Here is a 26,829-nt window from a genome sequence, read left to right as displayed (position 1 = left end):
GGAGCTGACGGCATCATTTGTGGATGCAAGAATGTCTAGTCATTCCATATCTCTTCCTTCCGTTTTTTACTCACAATCAAATATTGAATATTAAGTTTAAATATCCTATTTAATTGTTTCTCCTACTGTTCAAAATAGTAAATGAAAGTACTTGTTTTTCCTTTCTTTATATTTGTTATCTTTTATAAAGATACTGAAAATCCTGTGTTTATGAACTGTCCCATGAGTCTATTAGAAGTTTACACAAATGAAGGCCTAGCATATGCTAATGTGTCATGGGATGATCCTGAAGCTATGGACAATTCTGGCGTGTTTACTGTTACTCAAATGGACTACCCTGGTGATGGGTTTTATGTTGGTTTTCACAATGTGATGATAACAGCTGTAGATGAAGACGGTAATATTGGTATCTGCTCTTTTACCATTATTGTCGAAGGTAAATGAAGCAAAAGTTCATAAACAATCCAGGATTCTAGCACAACACTTTGCAATAACACTAATTAATTAATAATTCTTTTTTTCTGAGATAAAACAAACATTACAGTTAGCATTTGTGGGTAGCCATAAATATTAAAATAACTAGTCTAGTGAGCTTCCTAATAGTACAGAATACCATAAATAGATGCCATAACAAATAATATTTAGTTTTAGTATTAATAACTTTTCTGAAATTAATTCCTTTGTAAGCTCGCCGAATGTGCACAGGGCTTATTACAAAGTGATGATTAGCGTTTTGTTTGCATAATTTAGTTTATGCCTTATTTATTTTCAGATAATGAAGACCCAGAATTCAATTGTAGCCTTCCTTCTGTAACAGTCAATGTTGGTATGAACAGTTCTTCTGCACAAGCTGATTGGATATTAGAAGATGCTACTGATAATGTAGGCGTAGTCAGAATGATACAGAGTCACAACCAATCATATTACTTTGATATAGGCATGACCATGGTTGTGTACAATGCTTGGGATGAAGAAGGCAATGAGGGCTCATGTTCATTTAATATATTTGTAATAGGTAATTGTTAGAACTGCCATTTTACAAACAAAATTACTGTTGTTTTTGAATAATAATGAAAAAAAAAAACTATTTTGATGCAGCCAGTGCTGTTTTCTTTCTGTTCTGATTTTACAAATCTGTGTACTGTATACTTTACAGATAATTTCGAGCCAGTAATCTCAGGCTGTCCTGATTACACTGTCATGTCTGATACTGACCCTGGACAAGCAACTGGAACAGTCAACTGGACGGAACCCACAGCTTTTGATAATTCAGGTTATTTCTCCTGGGATATATCCCATCAACCACTGTCAACATTCCAACTTGGTGAAACATGGGTATCCTACAATGCAACAGATAATAGTGGAAACGCTGCTTACTGCTGGTTTGTTGTTGTTGTTATTGGTAAGTAATTTCACCCTTTCAATAAAGTTTGGTAAGCTGGTGCCATCATTTTTGTGTTCGTCCATCTATGTTTCCAAATGTCAAGTAATTGACGTGGCTAACGTAAACCTTGTAAACAGTTATGAAAGGGGGTGTGAAACACTTTAAAAATATCATAGAAATAAAAACTGTTCAGTAATTTATTGTTTTCTAAAAAATGATGGTTGTCTCTAATTAGCCAATCAATATGTCCCATCTCCTTCTCAGCCAAGAACTACTAAATCATCTATTTCTATCAATCTGCATATGCAAAATGTTTTTACTAAAATGTTTGGAAAGTTCATTTCTGTCCTACGCTTTACATTTTATTTTTAAACCAGAACTTCTAGAAAACCAGAAACTTTATCAACTTAAGAACTATAGATTAAATAAAGAAGAATAATTTTAAAAACCTTTTTTGAACAATAAAACAATATTGAGTGTAGTTGAATATAATGAATATGCATTGATTTACAGATAAGGAGCCACCTGAATACATTGGATGCCCATCTAGTCCAATAGTTGAACTTGTTCCTATGGGAACGGCAAATAGAACTGTGTCATGGACAGAACCAACTGTCATGGATAATGTTGGAGTCTTCAATGAAACATCCACTCACAGACCTGGTGATGATTTTGAAATTGGAACCGTTACAGTGACTTACACAGTATTTGACGTCTTTGGGTTAAGCAGTACTTGTATGTTTGATGTAACAGTGCAAGGTATTTATTTTTTTAGTTTTCTTGAGTAATAACTTTATTACAAACCATTTCAGGATACCACCATCCTCCTTTAATAAATATAAAATAAAAGTAATTTTAGATTGTTTCAATGCAATCAGACAGGAAAAGGGATTAGTCATTGCTTTCCGTACTAAATTCACAATTTGTGCTCTATGATCTGAACAAAAATATTTTTATGGGATCAATCAATTAGCATAAAGGCATATGTTACTATTTTTAATTCACATTAAATCCTGATATATATAATAATGTACAATATGTAAAACAGGTGCAGTATCTATACCTGATATATATAATAATAAACAAAAGTATCCACTGTCAGGGTGTGTGTTATGACATTAATTTGCATGAGACATTTTTTAGAATGTTCTAAATGAATTAGTTTTTTTGTCTGTTTTTGGTAAAACTAAGTTACATAGGCGTTTAGGATCTGGTCTATTCTGCCTTTTCTGTTTGGTTTGTACATGGCAGAAATTTGAATAAATCAATTTACTAACCAGATTACCTCTAAAGTTTTAAATTTAGTCTAGTTATGTCTGTCCTGTCTTCAAGCCTCACAGACCCACATTTTGCTTAAACCTGTGCTTCCTAAACATTTCTAGCCATTTTCTTTCTGGCAACCACCTTCCGTTTTCACTCACAAACAAATATTGAACATTACGTTTAATCTACTTCATTTTAATTTCAACCTCTCTGTTTTAACTACATACTAAAACATTATCTCTTTTTGTTAAATGTCCCAATGTTGTTATATTATTACAGATACTGAAAATCCTGTGTTTTTTAACTGCCCCATAAGTCCAATAGAAGTAGACACAAATGAAGGCCTAACATACGCCAACGTGTCATGGGATGATCCTGAACCTATGGACAATTCTGGTGTGTTTACTGTTACTCAAATGGACTACCCTGGTGACGGGTTTTATGTTGGTTTTCACAATGTGACGATAACAGCTGTAGATGAAGATGGTAACATTGGTATCTGCTCTTTTACTATTGTTGTTGAAGGTAATCTTTTAATTGTGTTTTTTAAAATAAAATGACAACAGTGTTCATTTAATTATTTCTTTATTGTTGATTTATTTTGTCAAAACCATAAATTCACAATGCAAAACATAATAACAATAGTTAATAGCATTCCAACATACAGTAAAAGATAATTCCCAGACAAAGCAAAGTGTGTTCTAATGTATCAAACTTAGTGGACTCTAAAGCTCTGTCTACACTAAACAAAAACAACACAAGTGTGATGTGCCCAAATATGGTAGTGATGCTCAAATATGGTAGTGATATGACATAATCATGTTTATATAAGCACATCACATTTATTTTGTTACATAAATGTTGATAGTGTTGACAGAGCTTAAGAATAGATTGTAAATGTACAGTATATACAATTATATTTTACAGATAATTTCGAGCCAGTAATATCAGGCTGTCCTGATTACCCTGTCATGTCTACAACTAACCCCGGGCAAGCGACTGGAACAGCCAACTGGACCGAACCCACAGCTTTTGATAATTCAGGTTATTTCTCCTGGGATACATCCCATCAACCACTCTCAACATTTCCAATTGGTGAAACATGGGTATCCTACAATGCAACAGACAATAGTGGCAATGCTGCTTACTGCTGGTTTGTTATTGTTATTATTGGTAAGTATAGGCTTTAAGTTTACCTTTAGTGTACGGTTTCATTTTGTGGTTGTATTTCTTGTTTACAAAATGAGTTAACCACAAATCAAGATTTCATAAGTTGAAATGTAATTAGTTGTTAGTGATGCTCCGCCCACTGCTCAGTCACTATTACAATGCATGTGCCTCAAGAGTGTATGTACCAACCCTGTGTTATAAAACAATTCACATGTGCCAAATGTAATATCTCTTTTACAAAGCGAGCTAAAAACAAACCTGTGTCTGGGTAAGTTTCTTTCTCAGTCAGGGAGAAATGGCAAGAGGCTTCCTATTTTCTAAGCGTTTATCAGTCTATATTGTTTTGACAACTCTTTGTATTATGACCATTGCTGATTTTGCCATTTTCCCTCTAACTATTGAGTACAACCCAAGTTACATAATTCCAGACCAAATCCTTCCGACCAATTCTACTAATATTTGTTTTCCTTTACAATACAATTTAGACAACGAGGCTCCCAGAATTACGTGTCCTTCCAACATCACTATGGCTTCTGATCTTAATTCACCATCGGCAGTTGTGAATTGGATGGAACCAAATGTTATGGACAACAGTGAAGAGGTTCTTGTTCCTGGCCAGTCTCATTCGACAGGAAGTACTTTTTCATTTGGTGAAACAATAGTTGTATATACTGCAACTGATGCCTACAACAACACAGCAGTTTGCTCTTTTACAGTTTATATTTATGGTAAGTTTTAAATAATTTGGGACCATTTTGACATTTTGGCGGAGCAGTAAAGCATGTACTTATGTCACATCTAGTTCACTAAGTGCTCTTCACAGCTGTTACATTCCTATAAACTGTTATACATTATACAAAATCAAATTATTTCCTTAGACAATGAGCTTCCAGTGTTTACTAACTGTCCAACGTCTGCTGTCACAAATGTTCTTCCAATTGGCCAAGCATCTATGATAGTCAACTGGACTGACATAACAGCTACTGATAACGATGGCTCAAACCCACTTGTGTCTTGTGAGCCAGAGGACGGATCAATTTTTTATATTGGAACATTCATGGTTACTTGTAATACTAAGGACATGGCAGGCTTGACTGCAGTCTGTCAATTTGATGTTACCGTTGCAGGTTAGTACTGTAGGTGTTCAGTGATACACATTTAGTAAATTTGCTGTATGTATTTAATTATTTTAATTCATATTTTATTATTATTGTACAGTATCAAAGATATATCCTATTAAAAACAAAACAAAATAATATTAAATTGCATATTTGTTCAGATTTTAGAAAAATTATAATTATCAACAAAATCTGTTTGTTTTTACACTGAATTATGGGTATGGTACATCATGGAGTAATTACTCCATGGGTACATTAAACTTCTTTTTAAATCAAAGTTGCATTGGAACCGTCGACCAGTACATTCATTCTATTGCTACAGTGAACCATATTTGAAAGTGTTATTGACACGGTCTCGTTATCACTTTTCCACAAGCTTGGATAGGTTACATCTAATGGATATTTAACTGTTTTGTAGCATTATCTTACTAAATTTAAAGTACACATTTTTGCACCAATATCTATGTTCTGTTTGACAACATTTATTATTAAAATTAAATATTAAATTGGTAACTACTGAATGTAGTGAATATTTTTATTTATATTGTTATTAAATAGATGAAGAGAATCCAGTTACACAATGCCCTGGAATGCAAACAGGGAATACCAATCCTGGACAACCAAACGGAAGTGTGTCATGGACAGTAACGGCTTCAGACAATTCTGGCAACTATACCATTGAGGAAACCCTAACGAGTGGAGCTTTGCTTCCCATTGGAAACCACATTAATTCGGTTACTGTGACTGATCCTAGTGGCAACCAAGATAGATCTTGTTTTATTCTGATTGTTATTGAAGGTAATATTTAATGGATAAACTTCATCTACATTGATACTGTATTATATTTGTTTTCCGACAAAAGAAACGCAAAAGAAGCAATAAAATAAACCTCTTTATTTTATAAAAGTGGTGAGATAATAGGAATGTTAGTGTTTTCTGATGTATATTTTGTCATATTCTTTATGAATCTGCATCCATTTGCGTTAGTAAGACTTTAAAAAACTTAAATATTAGAGCATCTTTATATACGTGATGCAATATGACTTGGGATTTAAGGTCAATGGAAAATAAATATGATTACAATGGTGACTTTATTAAATCGTGCGCAAGCTTATTAGAGCAATTCCTGGAAATAAAGAAGATAATCTTAAAATTGAATGTAGACTGATTATATGGATTTCAAAATAATATTAAAGAAAAAAGAAATAAATATTTTGATAGGTCATATACATAATTTATTACATATAACCTAATAAAATGAATATGAATTAAATGAGGGCCTGAAATTAAAACTTTGGTAAAACAAATATTAACATTACTATTTGTATTAACCAAAATAGACAATGAAGACCCTTCAATCTATTGCCCTGCCAACCAAACGTTGGAAACAAATGTTGACCTACCAACAGCATATGTGACATGGGAGAATGCAACTGCTTGGGATAACTCACTAAATGTCATGATAACATCAGATACAGCATTATCATCACCTTATAACTTTCCAATTGGGACGAGTGTTGTTGTGTACACTGCAACGGATGGTTTTGAAAACTCAGCCTCATGTGAATTTATTGTTTGGGTTGAAGGTAAGTTGTATTCAAAGTGTTCAGTTTCGAATTGACTAATAAATTCTTATATCATCTCTGAAGTGCTAAACTGATTACTAAAAAGGAAATCTGCATTAATTAATTTTGAAACGACAAAGATCTCTGATAATACGAAATAGCCGCCCCAACCGAGATTCGAACTCGTAACTTTCAGCTTGATATGTAGATGTCCTAACCATAACACCATGACATTGTTTAGAAATAAAGCATACTACAGCCAATTGGCCTAAATAAATAATGTAGAATTTTAGGAAGGACAATTAATAATTATGAATTAATTTTGCAGATACCCAGCCACCAAACATATTATCCTGTCCAAACAATACAGAACTTGTAACCATGTTTGGAAATTCAACTGTAAAATATTTCTGGGATACTCCTGTTGCCATTGATAATTCTGGCAATGAAGTTACATTTACTTCTGACATACCCAATGGAAGTTATTTTGAGAGCGGTAACACAACAGTTACGATTACAGCTGATGACGGGAACAACAATGTAGCTTACTGTTATTTTAGTGTTACAGTTATAGGTATGAAGAGAAAATGATGTAAAAATGACATTGACAACAAAACAAGTATACTGTATGTGTAACTTTTCTACAAATGTGAATAGTAAGAATGAATGTGATGTTTAATTTAATGAATATGATTTTCCCTTGTCATTTGTTTAATTCATAATTTCATAACTTTCTCAGATGGTGGCCAACAGACTGCCTGTTCAATTACTGATACTGGTAAGTCAATCCGACAAAATATACATATTATCTTATCACAATTTTGTAAATAAACATTGTTCTTTTTAATAAAGATAATAAAATACAACATGAAACATGAATTTTGCAACCTTAAAAAAATATTTATTTTGATGAAAAGTTACAAATTTAAAGCTATACAACATGGCTACAGTAACTTGACAATAAACATAATGGCAGGATACCTATGTACAGTACAGATAAATGTATTCAACATATGTATAAATACAATTTGGATCAGAGTCCTTGTAAATAGGTTGATAAGAACTACACAGAAGCATTAATTAATAAATATGATCTTGTATCCTTGCAAGTCAATTTAAAAATTGAATAAATGGTTTATGTATTATTTAGGTAAAGGTTTTACTGGTCAAATGACGAATGATGGTGAATATACGGAAAAACTCTCTGATCCTTCATCAGAAGAATACAAGAATTATGCCGAGCTATGTCGTAATGCAGTAAGAGAATTAAGATATTTAATTTATCTAATAAAATGTAGTATTAATGTCACAATACATGTAGTACTGTCGCAGATTTGTTTTTTGTAATAAAATAATTTCTTTGCTGTTTACATTCCTGTGTTTCTAGACTCGTGAAGGACTTTCTAATCTGACAGATGTGTGCGATACTTTGTGTACAGAGTTCCGAAATGGAAGTATTATAGCAGAATTTGTTGTGACTGTCAATGAAATGTCAAATATAACCCAAGATATGATACAAACAGAGTTAACCAATTACATTCAGGAGAATAATGGCATGCTAGGGGAATTGGTTGTGAGCAAAATAATGATCACTGAAGGTATGCTTATTGTTGTATTGTAGTATCTTGAGAATTTACCTTTATTTTACTCCTTTTGCACCTACTCTCGTGTAACATGACATGTTGTGAAACAAGCAAAGGAAGACCATAGAAAATTATGCAAAAAGGAGTTCCAATCTTCCTAACCACCAATCTATACTATGATTTAACACAAATTTACATGAGCAGAACATGATTTAAGATGCATGAACCAGTTTTCGCTGCTTATTATCAGAATAGCCACATACCATTTATGTTGAATTTGTGCTTCAAAACAAACCCAATTAAATAAGTGTGGTTGTTGACTAAACATCAATACCAAAGATTTGATATACTCAGGCGGTCATCAGATAGATGCTATGGTTGTTGATCCAAAGTCAATCACATTGTTTTGTTTTGCAGCTAAAAGTTACACATTCATAATTTGTTTTTAACTATTTTTTGAAAACGCAAATTAATTCAAAATTGTTACAGAAATAAGTCTTTATATTACAATCTATCCAAAGTAACTTAAGATGGGCATTTTCATCAGGTTGTTTACATTATGATTGTTGAACTGGTCACTAGTGTCCATATTAAACTCTACATTTCCAATTTAGAAATATGTGCTGATGACTACTGCAAGAATGGAGGTGTATGCTCAGTAACTGATGATTTTAAGGGTTTATGCATGTAAGTTCAAAGGTCATTCTATTCTTCTGTCTTATAACATTGTAGATTAAGAACTCTTCAAGTTGATAGCACTTGTCGTCTGCACAAACCTGTTTCTTACCTTACCTGAGAAAACCATCACCAGAGAATTTATTGTGTTTTTATCTTTTTTATAGCCTGATTCTTTCAATATCTGACCCTTTTTTCCAATAGTACAATCAAGGTGTGCTGTGTTTGCATGCATATTTTGGATACTTTAAGAATGAACTTCTCAGTCGAATATGATTGCAGTTGCTTAAGCACCCCATTCAACTAGATGTTTGTTAATAGGAATCATAACCATGCTATTAGGAATAATGTACATTTGAACTTTATTATCCATTAATGTTTGATTGTTTTATTTCAGTTGTGCAGAACCATATGCTGGAACCACTTGTGAAGAATTAATTGGTATGTTTGAAAAATTGGAATTTGAAATTAGTATTAGGACAGAAGGTTTTTGAGACTCAATGTGTTATTCCAAGTTACCTATAAATTGGGAGTGAATCACCTTTGTGACATATACAGTACAGTCCCGCTATGTTATACCATGGATGAATTAATTAATTAATTAATCAATCAATCCCTTAGTTATACGTAGAATTGTGGATATTATCAGCGATCGAGGACAAAAGAAGATAGCATGGCACAGATAGAAATCAGTTTAATATTAGTTATTATAGTAGGTAATCCTTTCGTTCCAATGGGACAGAGGGTCACTGTTGTGATATCTGTAACAAATTCATTGAACTGGTAATATAGTATACTGTATGTGTTACAATTTTATTGCAATTTAAATTAAAATTGGTTTTTAGACAATTATTTGATTAGCGATCAGACAAAGCTAAAATCACTTGTATTGTATTCCTAAATCATTACAGATTATGCACCAGTTTTTTCGGCATGTCCAGAGATCATTACATACAATGTGCTGTCGGATTCAGCAACAGTACTTGTTAGTTGGACCGTTGCAGCCACTGATAATTCTGGTATAGTACTGAGTCTAACATCATCTCCCTACACGTCCGGCGAGTTTCGACTTAGTTCTGGAAATTATACAAATGTGGTAACAGCAGAAGATGAAAATGACAATCGAGCAATGTGTACCTTTCAAATAATTGTACAGACTGCACAGAGTAAGTTTTTTAATTAATATTTGAGTTTAAAATATTAAAAACAAATTGTTGAGTTTTTCTTTATAGATCTTTTTAAAACTTGTTACCATTAAATATGCATTGATCAACCTTGGTCAGAGTATCATTCCAAACATACCTGCTGTGTTTTGTGGCAATTATCATTAACATTCGGCTTGTTGAGAATTGTGGGATAGCTTCCATTCGATCAAGTGTAACATTTTCTTTCGAAACATAGCAAACAAATGTTAGTTGCTTCAAAATATTTTGGAAATATCAATTACAAACTAATTAATTAATCAAAATTTCGTTTCCATTTTTCTAAAACTATAAGACGTCCTCTTATAAAACTAAGTCAATTCATTTATTTTATTCATTAAAATAAATATTAATACCCATTTTTAATTATTAGCTACTTACCCAATTGCTGCAATAATGATATTGAGTTCAAAGAGCAACACCTTCCTTCAAGACGTAAGTATTTGACATTTCTTATATATCACAATATATATTACCTAGTCCCAAACATAATAAAATCAATTTATTTATATATTTTTATATTTTATATATGCGAAAATATGGGAAGTGGAACCACCAACTTCTTCCTCACTCTTATCTCCTTTTTTTAAAGTGAGAACAGTGCAAGAGAAACCTTATATTCTCATATTTTTTGATCACCCCATAAAATTATCTAATGTGTTCAATTTAAAATAGTGGAAACTAATTTCACATCAATGGCAATAACTATTTGCTATGAAGTAACTCTCATATGTAGAATATTTTTCTCAAAGGTATCAGAAATAGTTAAAATAAATAACTAAATCAAAATTAAGGATGACAAATAAATTAACAGATAACTAGATGATAAATGCTGTTGCATTTTAATCAAAACATTTTCCAAGTTGATGACAATTTCATTCTAAAGCTTGACGATCTGTATCGTTTGACGTCACTTGCCGATGAATTCGTTGGAGTTACTTCTTCAGATGCTACTGCAGACCAAATGTCACTGACCTTTTATTTCACATCAAGCACTGTTACGGAGGACATGGTCTTGTCTGCTTTCATGGCAGTTGCTCCTTCCAATGTCTTTGGTGGCAATACTGTCACATTGTTTATTACTGGTAAGTTTGGGAGACTATACTCTTTCAATAGTGAATGTATGTATGTAGGAGTGAAAACTTAATATCCCCATTTAATATCCCATCCAAAAAAAACAAGGCAATAAGAATAAATCATCAAACAATAATACTACGCCCTTTTTATCATATCCCAAAGCACCTACTTAAGATTTATTTACTAGTATACATTTTAATAAAGGTGGTATTTTAATCTTAAATAAACAAGATGGTATATAAATTCTGAATTTTCAAAATGTGATAGGATATTTTCATTTATTTATAGGTGATGGGCCGTGTGTGGATAGCTCTTGTTCCGGAAATGGTGTTTGCATGATTATTAGTGGTACGGAATTTTCATGCACATGTAATACAGGCTGGGAGGCAGACAACTGTGATACAGGTAAGTTGAATTGGACTAAAACAAAAGATAAAAAAATAACAAGTTTTAGGACAGGTGGTAATCAATTCACAATATACACACATTATGTGTTATATAACCAAGTTTTAAAACAAGCCTTTGAGTTGAACGAACCCTAACAACCGATATTAAAGGTAATGTAAAGTATATGAAATGTAAAACAAATTATTAACATTATTTTGTAATCACTGTATTGTTTTAATTTGCTCTTTTAAGACATTAATGAGTGCACTGACAGTGGAATTTGTCCCATCGCTGGAGAGACTTGTCAAAACAGTCTTGGTTCATATAGCTGTCTCTGTGCACCTGGTCAATGGAGAATTGATGACAACTGTACTGGTATGTACGAAAGCCTATAATGATTCCTCCAGATAATTATGTACACATCCTTTAGAATATATCTATTTTACATTGTGTGTATTATATTCTTCTAAAGCTCTGTCTACACTATCAAACTAGTTTGACAAGAAAAGTGTGATGGGCTCAAATTTTGTAGTGATATCCTTAAATATGGTAGTGATATGACATCATGTCCATATATTATGAGCACATCACATTTTTTGTCACATAAAGTGTTATAGTGTTGACAGAGCTTTAAATGTGTAGACGAATCCTGTTAATTATTAAGCATCTGGATGGTCACATAAAAGGCTTAGATGTAGACATACTGCAAATGTGGACCATTTAAGCTGATTACTAAGTTTATCACTTCAATGCTATGGTAATAAGAAATGCTTTTATTTTGTTTTAGATGCTACAGAATTTATAAGTGGTTTTGTAATTACTTCAAGAGAATTTACATCTGAACTGGAAGACAAAACATCAGAAGAATACTATGCCCTGCAAGATCTACTCTTACCATTGGTATATTTATATTCAAATTATCTGTTATGATTAGACCAAACTTAATGATGTCTATTCATTACTCTTTGAATATATATTTATTTTGTATTGATTGCAATTATAAAGGAAAAATTTACCAAATCAAGCTTAAATTATCTTTATTGTGTCTTCACAAACAGGTCTTAAAAACAAAATTGGTTGCTGATTATAAAACAGAATATCAATTACCAACCTTAACAAAAACCTGAACAATCTGTCACATCAATCAAACTGCATTGACCATCGTTTCACTATTGTCTGGTAGAACTCACCACAAATCCAAATATAAATGTAGTTTGAATTTAATTAGTTGATTATAACTTTGTGCACTTTCAGTTAGAGAATGCTTTTGATGGCTTACCAGAATACCTTGGTGTAAGAATTGTAGACTTCACTAATGGTAGTATCAAAGTATCCTTTGTAGTTGTGTTTGAGATCAACACCAGTACCACTGCAGCTGATGTCTTTAATGCTTTGAGTCTTGCAACTCAAGATGGCATTCTTGCTGGTTCCACAATTAGTGTTGATGATGTTGCAGCAGTTAATACAGGTAAGCCAGGGAATCCAAGAAAGGGTTGTAGAAAAGACTAGAGGTTCTGGAGGAAACTATTTAGGTTACTATGGAGAAGAACAGGTCCTGTAGGGGAGATCAATGGATGTGGTGAGATCAGGTGCTATGGGAAAAACAGGGTTCTTGAGAAGACATACCCTATTACTGCTAAATTAGCTTGTCTATGTGTGTTGTGCATACATCTCAATATCTAATACATTTTTATTTTTTCACCGTTCAGTTTGTGTAAATTTTTGCCAGAATGGAGGGACTTGCGTGACTAACCAGCTCTACATTGAATCATGCAAGTAAGTATAAAAATGAATTTTTCATATTCTGTCTTTTTTTTTTTTTTTTTTCTTATTTTTTGTTCATATTATTTTTTTCTAGATGTCCTGATGGCTACAGTGGAGATACCTGTAACGTTGACGATGATCCAGAAAGTCCTACACGTAGGTTCATGTTTTTTAGAACCAACTCAATATAATAAGATAATATAAAACAAACTCAGTGAGGCAAACAATTATGATTCAATATTTTGAACTTTATTTATTTTTCTTTAATCCTGAAAATGACAAATTAAGTTCGAAAAATATTGAATCATAATTGTTTGCCTTAAATTTTATATCATATTTATATCAATATTGTTAGGGTTAGACTCTATGGTTTCTGGAAAGCAACTCAACTTGTTTTGGTATAAATGATGATGGGCCGGTTAACTGCTAGTGATTTAGTTTATTTTGGTTGATCCTATTTGAATTGTGTAAATGTATATACTTTTCTTTTTATCACTAAATCAATCTTCAAAATTCTGTTACTTAATTACCACATATTAGTGGTTTTATCTTTTGCTTGGTATGAAATAAAATAAAAGTGCAATTTTATAAACATTTATATTTTTCATTTTCTTTCAGCTTTAGAGGTTGTTGTAATAGTTGTTTCAGTCTCAGTGGGATTTGTCATTACTGCGATAGCTATAGTAGCAGTAGTAGCTTTCATTTCAAAATCTAGACATAGAACAATTGCAATGTACGATAAACATACAGGGCCAAGAGATCAGTTTGGCTACCGACAACGAGGTGATCATAGAAGTCAAAAGAATCCAAGGTCAAATTATTTTGGTCCAAGTCAAGAGGTAATTAAAACATTCCTCAATATCTGTCTATGATAAGTTTATAAATCATTGATAAATACAATACAGTCATACACAATCAATACAATCAATTATAATCAATACAATCAATACATTCAAATACAATCAATACAATCAGATAAAACCAATACATTCAAATACAATCAATACAATCGGATAAAATCAATACAATCGAATACAATAAATAAAATACAATCAAATAAAATGCAATCAAATAAAATACAATCAAATACAATCAATACATTCAAATACAATCAATACATTCAAATACTATCAAATACAATCAATACATTCAATACATTCAAATACATTCAAATACAATCAAATACAATCAATACATTCAAATACAATCAAATACAATCAATACATTCAAATACAATTAAATACAATCAATACATTCAAATACAATCAAATACAATCAATACATTCAAATACAATCAATACATCATGATAATATTGCTGAACTGTTTATCACAGGTTCATTGCAGGAATTTGGGCGATTACCTTTAAGAGAAAAAAATGACGAAATAAGCATTTAAAATAAAAAACTGAATCAAGGGTATATATCACTTTATTTCAAAAAAAACAAATTTCATACCATTTGTAACATTCAGATTCAGGAGGCTAAATTGCAGTTACAAGTATAACAATATAAACATTAATATTTCATTTACAAATTATCTAGATATTATCACCATGTGTAATGCGGATGAAGGTTAATTAGAGGATGTAATGGTTAAAAAATGAGTAAACCTGTTTGATACGATTAGTTTCATGTGCACATGGGTAGAACACCCAAAAACCTATCACAATGGATTTTAGCAAGAGGCATACCTTGTATGAAGATTAATTTTTTTTCCCTCTTTCTTCCAGCAATTTTCAACTCCATATATGGCAACAGGGGACGAGGAACTGTCTATGTCATACAGCGTAAGTTTGTTTGTAAAAGTTCATTTTAGTTCACATTTATTTAGCCAAAAGCACCATGGACCTTACAGAAGGAAAAAAGTATTTAAAAAGAATAATTAAAAAAAGCTGAATAAACAATTAATGCACATAGGACTAAGTAACTACAAAACAAATAATCGCATCAATAATTCTACACTTCTTCTGATTAATATTTTATTAATAAATAATAATGATTTTTCTTGCAGTCTGACTCGTATGATAAAAGATTGCCGTCTGACTACTTCTAGATCCTGAAAATGGGGAATTCATGTAGTAGCTAAGGCTACATTATTAGTTCATGAATGTTCAGATAAACAATATTGGCATAGACAAAATTTTACTCTGCTCTTCTGTTCAGCCTACGGTCGTATCGTACACGGCTTGCAACTTCATATGTTTTGCCTTAAGCTCTGTCTACACTATCAAACTAGTTTGACAAAAAAAGTGTGATGTGTCCAAATATAATAGTGATATGCCCAAATATGGTAGTGATTTGATGTTTTGTCACACATAATATTTGATTGTGTAGACCAGGGAAGAGTTAACTCTTCCCTGGTGTAGACAGAGCATTAGTTATCACTGATGACAGTTTTGCATAACATGTTTGCTTCTCCTCTACACCCTAGTCTAGGTTATGAACGGTGATTGGAATTAAATTGAAAAAGACAATATTTGGCACACATGGCATATCATATGTTTAATCAGTCACCTAGTTTACAGAAAAACAATCAAAAACGCCCACTGGAATATTAACAACATAGCCGAGACAATAGCAAGTCTAACTTGTGTCATTTTTTTGCAAACTCTAGAAAAAAGTAGAGCTATTCTAAAAAATATTAACCATGCCTTGTTCAGTGATTTCGAGCTCATGCCTCATGGGCGTCGCTTACGATGCCCGGCATGGAATTTTGAATTGAATTGAATTGAATTTATTTAATTGATTTACAATGAAATAGATTACAATTACAATTTTATCATGTTGAATTTAGTTTATTTCTGTTATAATTTTATATAAGCCAATAATAATATAGAAGATAAATTGCTTCTCTCACAATTTTTTTTAATGAATTTATTTATTTTGGTACTTTATACTAAGTACATTATTATTACAAACTATTATTTTCATATGAATCCTTTCAAATTGGTGGTTGTATTTCTGTTTTTTATCATAATTTGTTAAATGTTAATTCAGTATAATACCGTATATAATAATATGATATTGGCATTTAAGTAGTTATGTTTTATAGCTAAGAAGTATTCGTGTACAGTCTACCTCTCTTAAACATGCGGACATGATTATTGTGACCCGAGTGGTGGTGTTCATTACTGGAACAGTCCAAATTTTTTTTAATACGTAGTGTTTCTATTCAATATTTATGTAAAGTATTATGTAACCGTTCTATTGAATAAATAGAAATATGTATTTTATATTGAAAAATAAATGAATATACTAATTAATAGTACTGTTGCGTTTTATTATGTAAAATGAAACAACCTACTAAATGCAAATGGAACATTTATCTAATCAAAGATTTGTTTATTCTAATTATTTATTATTATTTATTTTTAAATAATTTCTTAAAAAAGGTTTCAAAAATTTTAAATCTGTGTGAAAATTAAATATTACATACATTTGAATAAATATTTCTTTAAAAAAGAGAGAGAAAAAAAGGAAGTGCCGAAACCCGGGAATATTCAGAACCATATAGACCGGGCGCCCGGAAGATTTATTCATGTGAAAAGATACAAAAAGTTTGATGATTTAGTTAGGTGCGTATTAGGGCGAGATGCAATATTCGACATTGCTGCCGGGTCACAGCCTGTACATGGGGCCTGTGGGGATCATAACATAGGGGGGTAAAAATGCATTTATTCATGTGAAGCGATACAAGAATAAACTTTTTTGGATATCATTCGCAGTGGGCTACTAATGATTACATCACCAATGACAGCAACTTTATCCTGTACAGGGCGCCAAACAGCAACATTTTAGGGCCACGCCCAAATGGGTTTATTCATGTGAAGCGATACAAGGTTAAATCTTTTTTTAATGGCAGCAGTACGTATTGGGGATGACAAAAACACCAATGGACAGCAACTTTATTCTGTACGAGGTGAATCCAAAATGAGTTTATTATACTCTTTTTGTAACTTTTATAACCTTTTTATGCAATTATTCAGCAAGCTTTGTTGTGTAATCATACACATTGTTTATTGCATTGACTGCCTCAAAAACTTCAACATTGAACACAAAAGATATATCCTACATTTTTGCAGTAAAAAATTTAGTTACTGCAGTAAATTCAGTAAAACAATTTTACATGATCCCTAATTATATGCTGGTAGGTTTTCTAATAATTGTAGTTACGTTTTGTTTTCTTATCTAGATACTGAAGAACCAATGTTAACTTGTCCAGATGATATTGTAAACACGACTGTGATTGGTGAGGAGTACGGTATTGCCAATTGGGTGGAACCAGAAATTACAGACAACTCTGGCATTATTTACCTCAACATGTCAAATTTCATTTCTGGTGATCAATTCTACCCAGGCAACACAACTGTTTATTATTATGCTGAGGATCCATCTGGAAACTATGTTAACTGTAGCTTTATTGTCACAATTGATGGTAAGGTTATAAAGTATCTACAACATTAGACACATTGTTGATATAATCCTTAAATGTCACGTAAAATACTGCAGAGAACACCCGTGTAGGGCACACCTTCAGGACCAAGTCTTTTGAATAGGGGTTGTAGCATTACAATGTCCCCTTGTTTGTTGCTGAATGTTGGTGTGCCAGAAGAACGCTCTACTGTTTTATAGTAAAGATAACATTAATATTATATATAGCACACCTTTTTATATAACACCTAAATAAATTCCTGTCATTTGATTGGACGATTGTGGATCACATGGCGTGCAATAGTACGCACTATTAAACGATCGTTTAATAGTACTTTTTGAAACATTTTTGTGTACGAAAAAAAAAACCTTTCGCGGATGAAAAAAAATCTATTATACAAATTACCCTATAATAATATGGCTCTGTACTGTGAAATACAACAGCGCCACCTGTCGTCTGGCCTCAGTTTCGTTTCTCTTTTAAACATTTGTGTACGAAAAAAAAAACGGGTTTTTAGGGAAGGCGTTTATTTGTGTTAATAAACACCCTTTCAATATGAAAACACAATAGAAGTATAAAATACAGTACGAATTGTTTAAAAATGCTTTGTACATTGTACATCAACTACCCAGTCAATCAATTTTAATACAAGTAGATTAATAGATAATGTGTTACGATACAGTATTCTTCTAAAAAAAATTAACGTTTTTGTAATGTATTTAGTATCTATGTATATACATGTAACCGTTCTATAATTAAAAAAAAAAATGGGTTTATTTATAATTTTATAATAAAAAACGAATAATCAAATTATGAATGAAGTTTTTGTTGTGTATGTTTTAGTTCTGTGTGTTTATATGTGAAAAATATCACTTATACTAAGTGACGAAAAGATACACCATTTATCTGGTTTGTGGATGTCAAAGGACATTTCAAATACTTATGGTTTAACATAAGGTACGATGGTGTTAAGACGTTAATGGGGAGCTTTCGATTTCCGATGTCCAAACTACGTCATATTAATTCATTAAGCGCATGCGGAGATGTTGGGACGTGTGTCTTCGCTCCCCACCTGGACGGTTTTGATGATTTCTAGGTCCAGGTGTCGACCGACGACACATCGATTCATCCGACCTAGGTTGGTTGTCGGTCGTCAGAAATATAAAGCGCCCTAATAGGCTACGGTGGACGACTCGATCATAAATTAAGTATTCCTCTCTGTCACGCAACATTCGGCAATCACAACGAAATGAGAAAAATACACTCGATCGAAAAACACTGGCCATTTAATGGCTAAAGGTGCCTCAGCTCAAACGACGAGAGAACGATAGGAAAAGAATTCCAGGTTAGACTTATAACCAGAGAAGGGTAAAATTACAACATAATTTCACTCTATGCTGTCTTAATAATAAATACTTTTGTATGGGTTGCGTAGGTTGTTACACCTGTATTGCATGCTCAAGGCATAAAAATGTACAACCAATAACCGCTATCTCATCTAAGTTGCATAGTAAAGTGAACTGCTGAACTATGGTTAGTTACTAGTAGGTCTATGCAGGTCAATATTTTTTCACTAATAGTATACAATGAAATTATTAGTATACTATGGAATTATTAAGAAACCAAATGTAGGCTATGCATTACAATTGTTATATAGTCCAACAGTCAAGGGTCTAACCTAGCAATTGGTCTATATTTCTTTTAAAGCAATTGTTTTAAATATTTTGTGTATAGATTTTGATTGTAAAGGCAATCAGACAATAAATTTTCAACATTGTGCAATTTGAATAAGTAGTAGGTCTCTAAACAAATAACTTTTTTTTTAATTATTATAAAAACTTAGTTCACACTATTATCGAATTCAGCGTCTGCACAACAATTCACTTAGTATAATTGGTCTAATGGAACGAAATAGGACGGGATTGAGATCAGATGGTTGAGAATCATTATAATAATATCCCAACTAACCAGATCCATGATTTTTCATAAAGTACGAAAAGCGCGCCAGGTTTGTCTGAATGTTTCAACTTTCAGGCACTGCGGCTTTTGAGATATTGCCAAGATAATTTGCCATTTAGACATTATTTTTTAATTTAAATCTTTAAAAAGAAAAACTAAATAAGTAACAATTAATATAAATAACTATACGTGAGTAGCCGAGCGGTTAAGACAGTGGAACCGTAATCCATCACTGGAAATGGTAGAGGCTCACTCGCTCCATGGTTCTGGTAGTAGAAGAAGTCTTCTCGGGAAAGGACTATAAACCAGTTCAGTGAACATAAAATGTCCATGTGCACTTTAAGAAACGTAGTGCATCTTCTGAGACGAGTGTAGCTTACTAACTAACACAGCCACTGTCTTGGACAGACAAAATAACGCCTCTTGGCAGCACTGTCCTGACGAATGTAATTGCAAAGTCACAGGTTCCACAGCGCATTGAGACGACATTGTTTTGGTATGTGCTAGCATCTAAATTGACTCTCACGACAGCCAAAATATGCGGTCGCAACGTGTTCATTGGTCAACTCTACTGACAAATTTAAGAGTAACCAAACTGGCCACATTTTTCGGATAAGAAAATCAATTAATTGTCTAACCAAAAACGTATATCTCATATAGGCCTACTGTAAAATTCATGGTAAACAGTACGTCGGAAAAACCAACAACACTCTCCGTATGAGTATGACACAACACAGATCAGCTATCAAAACGTTAAAGCTTGATCAACCTGTAGCCGAACATTTTAATTCAGCTAGTCACTCGATTGTAAATTTCAGAGTCATTGCAATAGAGCACGATGTCTAATGGAGCGACAAAACTCGCAAAGACAAAGAAAACCACCAGGAATTACTACTTAAAACCAAAAAACTTAAGAAGACTTAAAGAAAAAAGACTTAACATTTAGGAACATACTCCCACATCAGTAAAAGTTATTCCATTGAATACTTAAATGTAAGTAGTCAACCCCCATTTGAGTTGATTTTAGTCGCGTGCAACGCGCATCTATGTCGGTCGGTTGGTCGGTCGGTAAACACTAACTTGTATATGACCTTATCTTGATATCAGTTTAATCTAGCTAAGTCAATTTTTCACAGTATATTCCTTATGGCCAGGAATCGATGTGGTTATGTTTTCACGGTGCGCAATAAGAAATTACGCGGTATACGCACGATTTAACGAAATCACGTTTGTAATCATATCTTCACAAGCATGAATCACAATTAAATAAAATTTGGTACTGATAAATTTCAGGGCATAAATCATCATATGGCAATACAATTACGTGCGTAGCGCATGTAACGCATGCGTACGCGCGCACAACATTTTTCAAATTGTCAAAATGTATTTTCGATGAAATAAGAGTACGTTTCAGGCAATTTTAAGCGTTTAAAAAATTGCTATTAGTGCGCAGATTTTTGCACGCGTACTGCGCGTTAAATGTTAATACGCACTCTTTTTGCCCGATTTCTGTTTTCTTGACTTACTCGAAATTACGTTATACGAGCACGTCAAAAGTGACAGGCTACGCACGTGTAAATTAAAAAAATATAAATGTTTTTAAACATTTTTAAACATGTTCAGCAATTTCGGTCGGTTGGTCGATCGGTTGGTAGGTTGGTCGGTAAACACTAACTTGAGCACGCGCCTGCACCATCTATATGGCCTTGTTTTAGTTCCATTCCTAAATTATTTATTCACTATTCACCAGCCTGTACCGCCTTTGTTTTTATTTCTTTTATTCCAGTCCAGTCATCGCTTGTCTGCTCAATACTCTTTACTTTGTCCAAGTACTCTCATTTGACTGATGAAGGGCTAGTGTTGCTCGAAGCTCTGCTAATTTCTGACTGTTCCACGCTTTTCTTATGTTACTTTGTATCATTGAGATCCAAGGCATTGTCATTTTTTCAGTAATTTGCCTTCGGATTTATATAATAACATATAGTTTTTAACTTTTCTGTTCCGTGTTCTGAATTAACGCAAGTTACAATTGTGATTTTGATATTCAATAGAAATCAATCAATAGGTATATCATCCATATGGGTATACTATAGAAAGAAATGAATACACTGAACACAATATTTCATTATGTTTTACCCTAGTGAATTTGAATTGGGAATATAAAGATCTAAAGGCTCACTAACCAATTACTATATAACATTGAAGTAATGTACACAATCACCGCCTCATTCAAATTCAAGTGTACTGTATAAGTTTAAAATACTTAGTGGTACTGGTATTTTAGTTCTGGGTTTCTAATGGAACTAGCGTATCCTTTTGTTAGCCAAAAATGTTACAACTTACGTTAGCAAGACTGTTAATTACCTTTTTTGGGCTTTTTACTCTTGGCAATGCTCAAAGTAAGTATTTGTTTAATTTTTAATTTAAATCATTTTCATCCTATATAATCTCTAAGCTTGCCTAACGCAATTGGGAAATATATTTAAATTCGTTGCATACTTCCTTATCGACAGTACATGCATTACAAAATAAATGAATATTGCTATTTGAATATGATACGTTTTTTTACCTCGCACTAACCGATCTACCTTTTTTTCAGAGATTTAATTACAATTAAGATGTATGTCTCAATATGTCTTTACTAATAGCTATTAAATGGCCCGCTCTCACTGTGTACGTCTAAATAAATATGTAAACTAAAATAACACAGTTATAGATTTTGTATCCATTCAATTTAACAGAATTTACTTCATGTATTCTTTTTTCAACACTAACTCTGTTTTATTTAGGCTTTTGCGTTTTCGTTCGCAATTATCGCTGGGCGTCTGCTCGCATTCGGAATCCGAACAACCATTTCTTACTCTCTCTCTCACCCCGACAGATTTTTTCCTTCTCTAAATTCAATCCCCCGAGTTTAACTTAGTCACTTTTAATCATCGTCATCTGAGAAGAAATTTTACTTTCCAGAATTTCTTTTAGCAGTCTAAAATGGTTTCATTAGTAGACAAAAACATATTTCTAAGACAAAACAATATTCTAAAATATTTTATTTTTTAAGGAAACAGACCAACGTAAAATGAATTCTGATTCACTCGAGCTTGAATAAGACTGTTACCGGTACTTTTCTGTTTATTTCATTATCCGTTCCTCTTGATCAAAAAATATATATTTATGAGGTGGATTACTTTAATCGAGTCTGAATGATGATATTAGCTTTGACAACCTTAGAGTTTGACAAAAATTAACTACAATGAGCTTATGTAGCGAAATCTGGGTATCAAAATAGAGTTTAGCGGAATATCAAATCAATTAAAACTATACTGAGAGATCAGTTTTTTTCTTTTAACTACAATTGCACCTGACCTGGAAAATAATTAAAGGAACAATACGATAATTCAGATAGAGACCAGTTGTTTTTTTTCTTGCACCTAGAAGAACGTATTTAAAGTGCTTGCATTGCTTTTCTTCTTTTCTGTCTAAGTAACCATAATTATTGTTTGCTTTATCTGGAGTTTCAGACTTAAAGTTATTATGGCTTATTGAAATCTTCACGCACAATCAAATGCATTATTATTTAATATTTATCATTAGGCCTACAAATTTATATAAAATATGTTGTATGAAATAAACTAAACTGAAACTAAACTTTACTTTTTTAAACAAACTTGCTTTACCATTATTAATATTTGTCGCATAGGATTGGCTTTAGACAGAACACGATTAATTTAGTTGCGCAATTATGTAGCAACAAAAATTATATTTACAATAACCTTAACACTGTAATCAACATCAGTAAGCTTGAAATTAAATAAAATAGGTAAATGTTTACACTTATTTGTGAGCAATTTCCGACCTTACGGACCATTATTAAGCAAGAATCTCCAGATTCCCTGAAGTGACAGAGCATGGAGGTATTATACTTCCATGTGACAGAGCATCCCGTGCCGTAATAAGTCTACCTCTTTACTAGTGACGTATTTGGACTTTCCGACAATAATTTATTAAAATTATTTTATAAAAGTGTGGCAAATTATTTCAAAGTGTAATACAATATTTGTGTTACTTTCATAAAATGCCATAAATTAAATTATAAAATGATGTGTTTTCACTAAATTCCACACGTACCAGTCACCTTTCTAGTCATGCGTGTGTAACAATCAGTGCTACAGGCTCACAGTTTGACAAAACCTCTGGTATTTTTTATCTTTGATTAAAATATGAATTATCGGCACAACATTGTTGATGTTCAAATAAGATTGAAAAACCACAGTTTCACTTCAAGCAATATTGATTGAAGCTGTTTTTTTCTTTTATAGAGTAAGGAGTGTGTGAATAATACAAACATATTTTACTCTAATTTAGCCTACGTGTCGATCGGTGTACACAAACATTCACAATCACTGTATTATGTTTGGCCTAAATTGCGAGTATTGTCAATAGTGAAATCGGATCGGTTGTATTCATAATTGTTTAAACAGTAACACAAATAAAATGTATATATATATATATAGGCCTATATAAGACTATCAGTAATATATACACTTTATTTCACAATTTTAATGCATATATATATATTTACAGGAAGTATAAAAAATATAAATACATTTCTAAAAATGTAATACCAGAATATGCAGTACCTATATCTTATCTAACTTTGAATTGCTTTTGGATTGGGGCACAGGATGGTTACGTTTGAGTGATACTGATAATTAAATATAAATGTACGTAAGGGTAAACTTCAGAAAATGGTGCGTAACATCTAGAATCCTAATTACTTGGTGGTATATAACATTGGTAGGCCTACATACTTTGGTACGTATGTTTACTAACTAATAAAACCCTGTTTATTAATTAGGTTTACTTATATAATTAGTTATTGACGATTAAATCGAATTTAGGTAAACAATTTTCCTCGAATAGGTGGGTTATCCAAACGTAATACACGCGGTCTAATGACTGTCGATGTTGAAAAATACCCGCATACAATAATACTTGGCATTTTCATATCTCCGTCTACAATAAAAGTGTTTAAAATTGCTGAAACCTGGTTAAATAACTCGATTATAACACCATAAAGTTGAATACTTTTTTAATAGCTAGCATATACGTACGTTTATTCAAATGTAGGCCTATAGCTTAACGACGACGAATTAACAAGTTTAATCTCCCTTCAAAGGGTCAATTCCTTCAGCATACCTCCGCAATAAAACCAGCTACTCGCATTGCAGTATTCATGAACCCATTTAGTATAGGCACTTAGAGGATCACTTTAGTCATATGTATCTATGGTCTTAGTAATGTGTTTTTATTTACGGTAATTTTAATGTTTCCTCTCTTTCAGTCACGTTTGATAATTGTCCAGGAGATGAGACAATAAATAACACTGGTGCATTTCCCTATGCATACACCATCCCAGTGATTACAGCAACCGTGAATTCAACAAGCGGGATAGCTGCAGACGTTAAGGTGACATCAACACCATCGTATTTTCCAGGAATTGTCGTAAATTTTGAAGTAGGATACGTTCTTAATCTTGAATACACAGCATCAGCCAATAATGAAACAGATGTTTTGTGTGAGTTTTCTGTCACATTTTTAGGTAAGTATAAGCCTTAAAACAATATTATTTTTCCATTATGTATTAGTAGTATTGGCGCTCATCATCTTACAGTATTCTATTGTTTTGTTTTTGTCTTTATGGGCTTGTCACACTTTTATTTCATTTTTCTATACAAATTATTAAAATATTCACAGGCTCTCTATATAAACATCACCGGCAAAGACTATTCTCTGTATTCTATGTATATTGTAGGCCTATACATGGGTATGACATTGTAATTTGTATTTGGCTTTGAAAATCATCAAGTTGAACTTAATTTGGAAACTATTAGGCCTATAACGTTTATAGACTTATTTGGAGCTCCACCCAGAAAATTTCTATTTTTTCATACATTTCAACTGTTATTTCAAATATCCCTCATACTTCATATTTTTTTGAAATTTTTGTCAAGGAGTACGATCTCTTTGAAAATCACGCCTTTTTGCGTTTTGGTTTTGATATACCTTGTAATTTCCTATTCTTTTACATGAAAAAGTGGGGTATATTTGAATAATCCTAAAATTTCTTCACTAAAAAAAAAGTACAATGTTTTTTATGTAATGTTTTCAGATTTTTCAATTACTGATATTTTTTTTTATCGCGTATACAATTGCGCAATTTTGCGTAAATATACACTTCCCCCGTTAGGGTGCAACGGTTTTTTTTTATAGAGAGTTTTCACGTGACATTTTTCACGATCACAACAAATTGCTGGCGATCAGTTATTGTCGCGATTTTGACGGGCGAACAGTATATTAAAACATTCTGGATGTGACTATCATGTTTTATAGTGTAATAATGTGACTATGAGATTATTACTAAAATGTTTAACGAAATCTGAGAAAGACGTGACTATATTTAATATGAATAAAGCTTGGCACCGATGCTGCTTGGCCTCTAGCTAGGCCTTACACTTACAGCAGTGAAGTTTGTTCTGGCACCCAACCTCGGCCTAGGCCTACCCATCCATGATAAGGTGCCTGAATAGTTGCTCTTCAGTCAGGCCTAAGTTTCCATATCGCTTTACTATTATTCTCAGCAATACCAGTCTTGTTTAGTAGAGGATTTTGTGTTTCAAAATTCTTACTGTGCGAGAAAACCCAGGAACGATAAATGGGGCGAAACGACCAGGCCTTTTCGAACCCATGAATATATTGGCCTAGGCCTAGACATGAATTACTTGCATAGCTTGAAATTAATAAGAAGAAGATTGTTATGCTGGTGTTACAAATCATGATGTTACATGTAAATTATACTGACATTTTTATCTGAAATATTACTTGGGCCTAAACAAATCGCATTATTAATTGTGTGTATAAAATTTATTCGCCATTTTTCCGATACATGGCGTATAATTATTTACCAAAAGGGGCCGGGAGAGGATACATTACAACAACGCGTTTACCGGCTACTAAAACGCGTCAGTCGTAGGTATTGTAAACTAATAACCCCTAAGTTACTGAAAAAGTGGAATGTGTGATGGATGGAAATGGAACTCTATTCTGACCCATACATTTTTTACCTCCGCCAAGATCAGAAGGTATATGTAATCGATCGCGTGTGTTTGTTTGTTTGATACTAAGTATAGTATTTACTTTGTTACTTGGCAAAAAAGAATTTTGCCGAGTATAGTATTTACTTTGTTTGTGTG

General features: G+C 32.5%; 2 protein-coding genes across 2 annotated transcripts in view; both read left to right on the top strand.

Annotated features, from left to right (window-relative positions):
• The window catches only part of LOC144839288 (uncharacterized), a 46,284-nt gene extending 29,900 nt beyond the window's left edge, over positions 1-16,384 (top strand). Inside the window, exons 49-76 of the mRNA XM_078694604.1 lie at positions 191-436; positions 773-1,015; positions 1,157-1,402; positions 1,898-2,143; positions 2,927-3,172; positions 3,575-3,820; positions 4,303-4,545; positions 4,696-4,944; positions 5,494-5,733; positions 6,276-6,521; positions 6,829-7,074; positions 7,240-7,278; positions 7,651-7,757; positions 7,888-8,098; positions 8,698-8,770; positions 9,156-9,199; positions 9,670-9,924; positions 10,334-10,395; positions 10,847-11,045; positions 11,326-11,442; positions 11,677-11,799; positions 12,212-12,324; positions 12,679-12,892; positions 13,134-13,200; positions 13,283-13,344; positions 13,807-14,027; positions 14,919-14,975; positions 15,200-16,384. Coding sequence (XP_078550730.1) covers positions 191-436; positions 773-1,015; positions 1,157-1,402; positions 1,898-2,143; positions 2,927-3,172; positions 3,575-3,820; positions 4,303-4,545; positions 4,696-4,944; positions 5,494-5,733; positions 6,276-6,521; positions 6,829-7,074; positions 7,240-7,278; positions 7,651-7,757; positions 7,888-8,098; positions 8,698-8,770; positions 9,156-9,199; positions 9,670-9,924; positions 10,334-10,395; positions 10,847-11,045; positions 11,326-11,442; positions 11,677-11,799; positions 12,212-12,324; positions 12,679-12,892; positions 13,134-13,200; positions 13,283-13,344; positions 13,807-14,027; positions 14,919-14,975; positions 15,200-15,241 — 4,703 coding nt within the window. The 3' untranslated portion in view covers positions 15,242-16,384. The remainder of the gene's footprint in view (positions 1-190; positions 437-772; positions 1,016-1,156; positions 1,403-1,897; positions 2,144-2,926; positions 3,173-3,574; positions 3,821-4,302; positions 4,546-4,695; positions 4,945-5,493; positions 5,734-6,275; positions 6,522-6,828; positions 7,075-7,239; positions 7,279-7,650; positions 7,758-7,887; positions 8,099-8,697; positions 8,771-9,155; positions 9,200-9,669; positions 9,925-10,333; positions 10,396-10,846; positions 11,046-11,325; positions 11,443-11,676; positions 11,800-12,211; positions 12,325-12,678; positions 12,893-13,133; positions 13,201-13,282; positions 13,345-13,806; positions 14,028-14,918; positions 14,976-15,199) is intronic.
• Positions 16,385-25,162: 8,778 nt separating this feature from the next.
• The window catches only part of LOC144839287 (uncharacterized), a 69,037-nt gene continuing 67,370 nt past the window's right edge, over positions 25,163-26,829 (top strand). Inside the window, exon 1 of the mRNA XM_078694603.1 lies at positions 25,163-25,178. The gene's annotated coding sequence lies outside the window, so the exon portion shown is untranslated. The remainder of the gene's footprint in view (positions 25,179-26,829) is intronic.

This window comes from Antedon bifida, chromosome 4, assembly GCF_963402885.1.
Source record: "Antedon bifida chromosome 4, ecAntBifi1.1, whole genome shotgun sequence".
Lineage (NCBI taxonomy): Eukaryota > Metazoa > Echinodermata > Crinoidea > Comatulida > Antedonidae > Antedon > Antedon bifida.
Note: the sequence above shows the minus strand (reverse complement) of the source record. Positions and strands in the feature narration are given on the sequence as shown.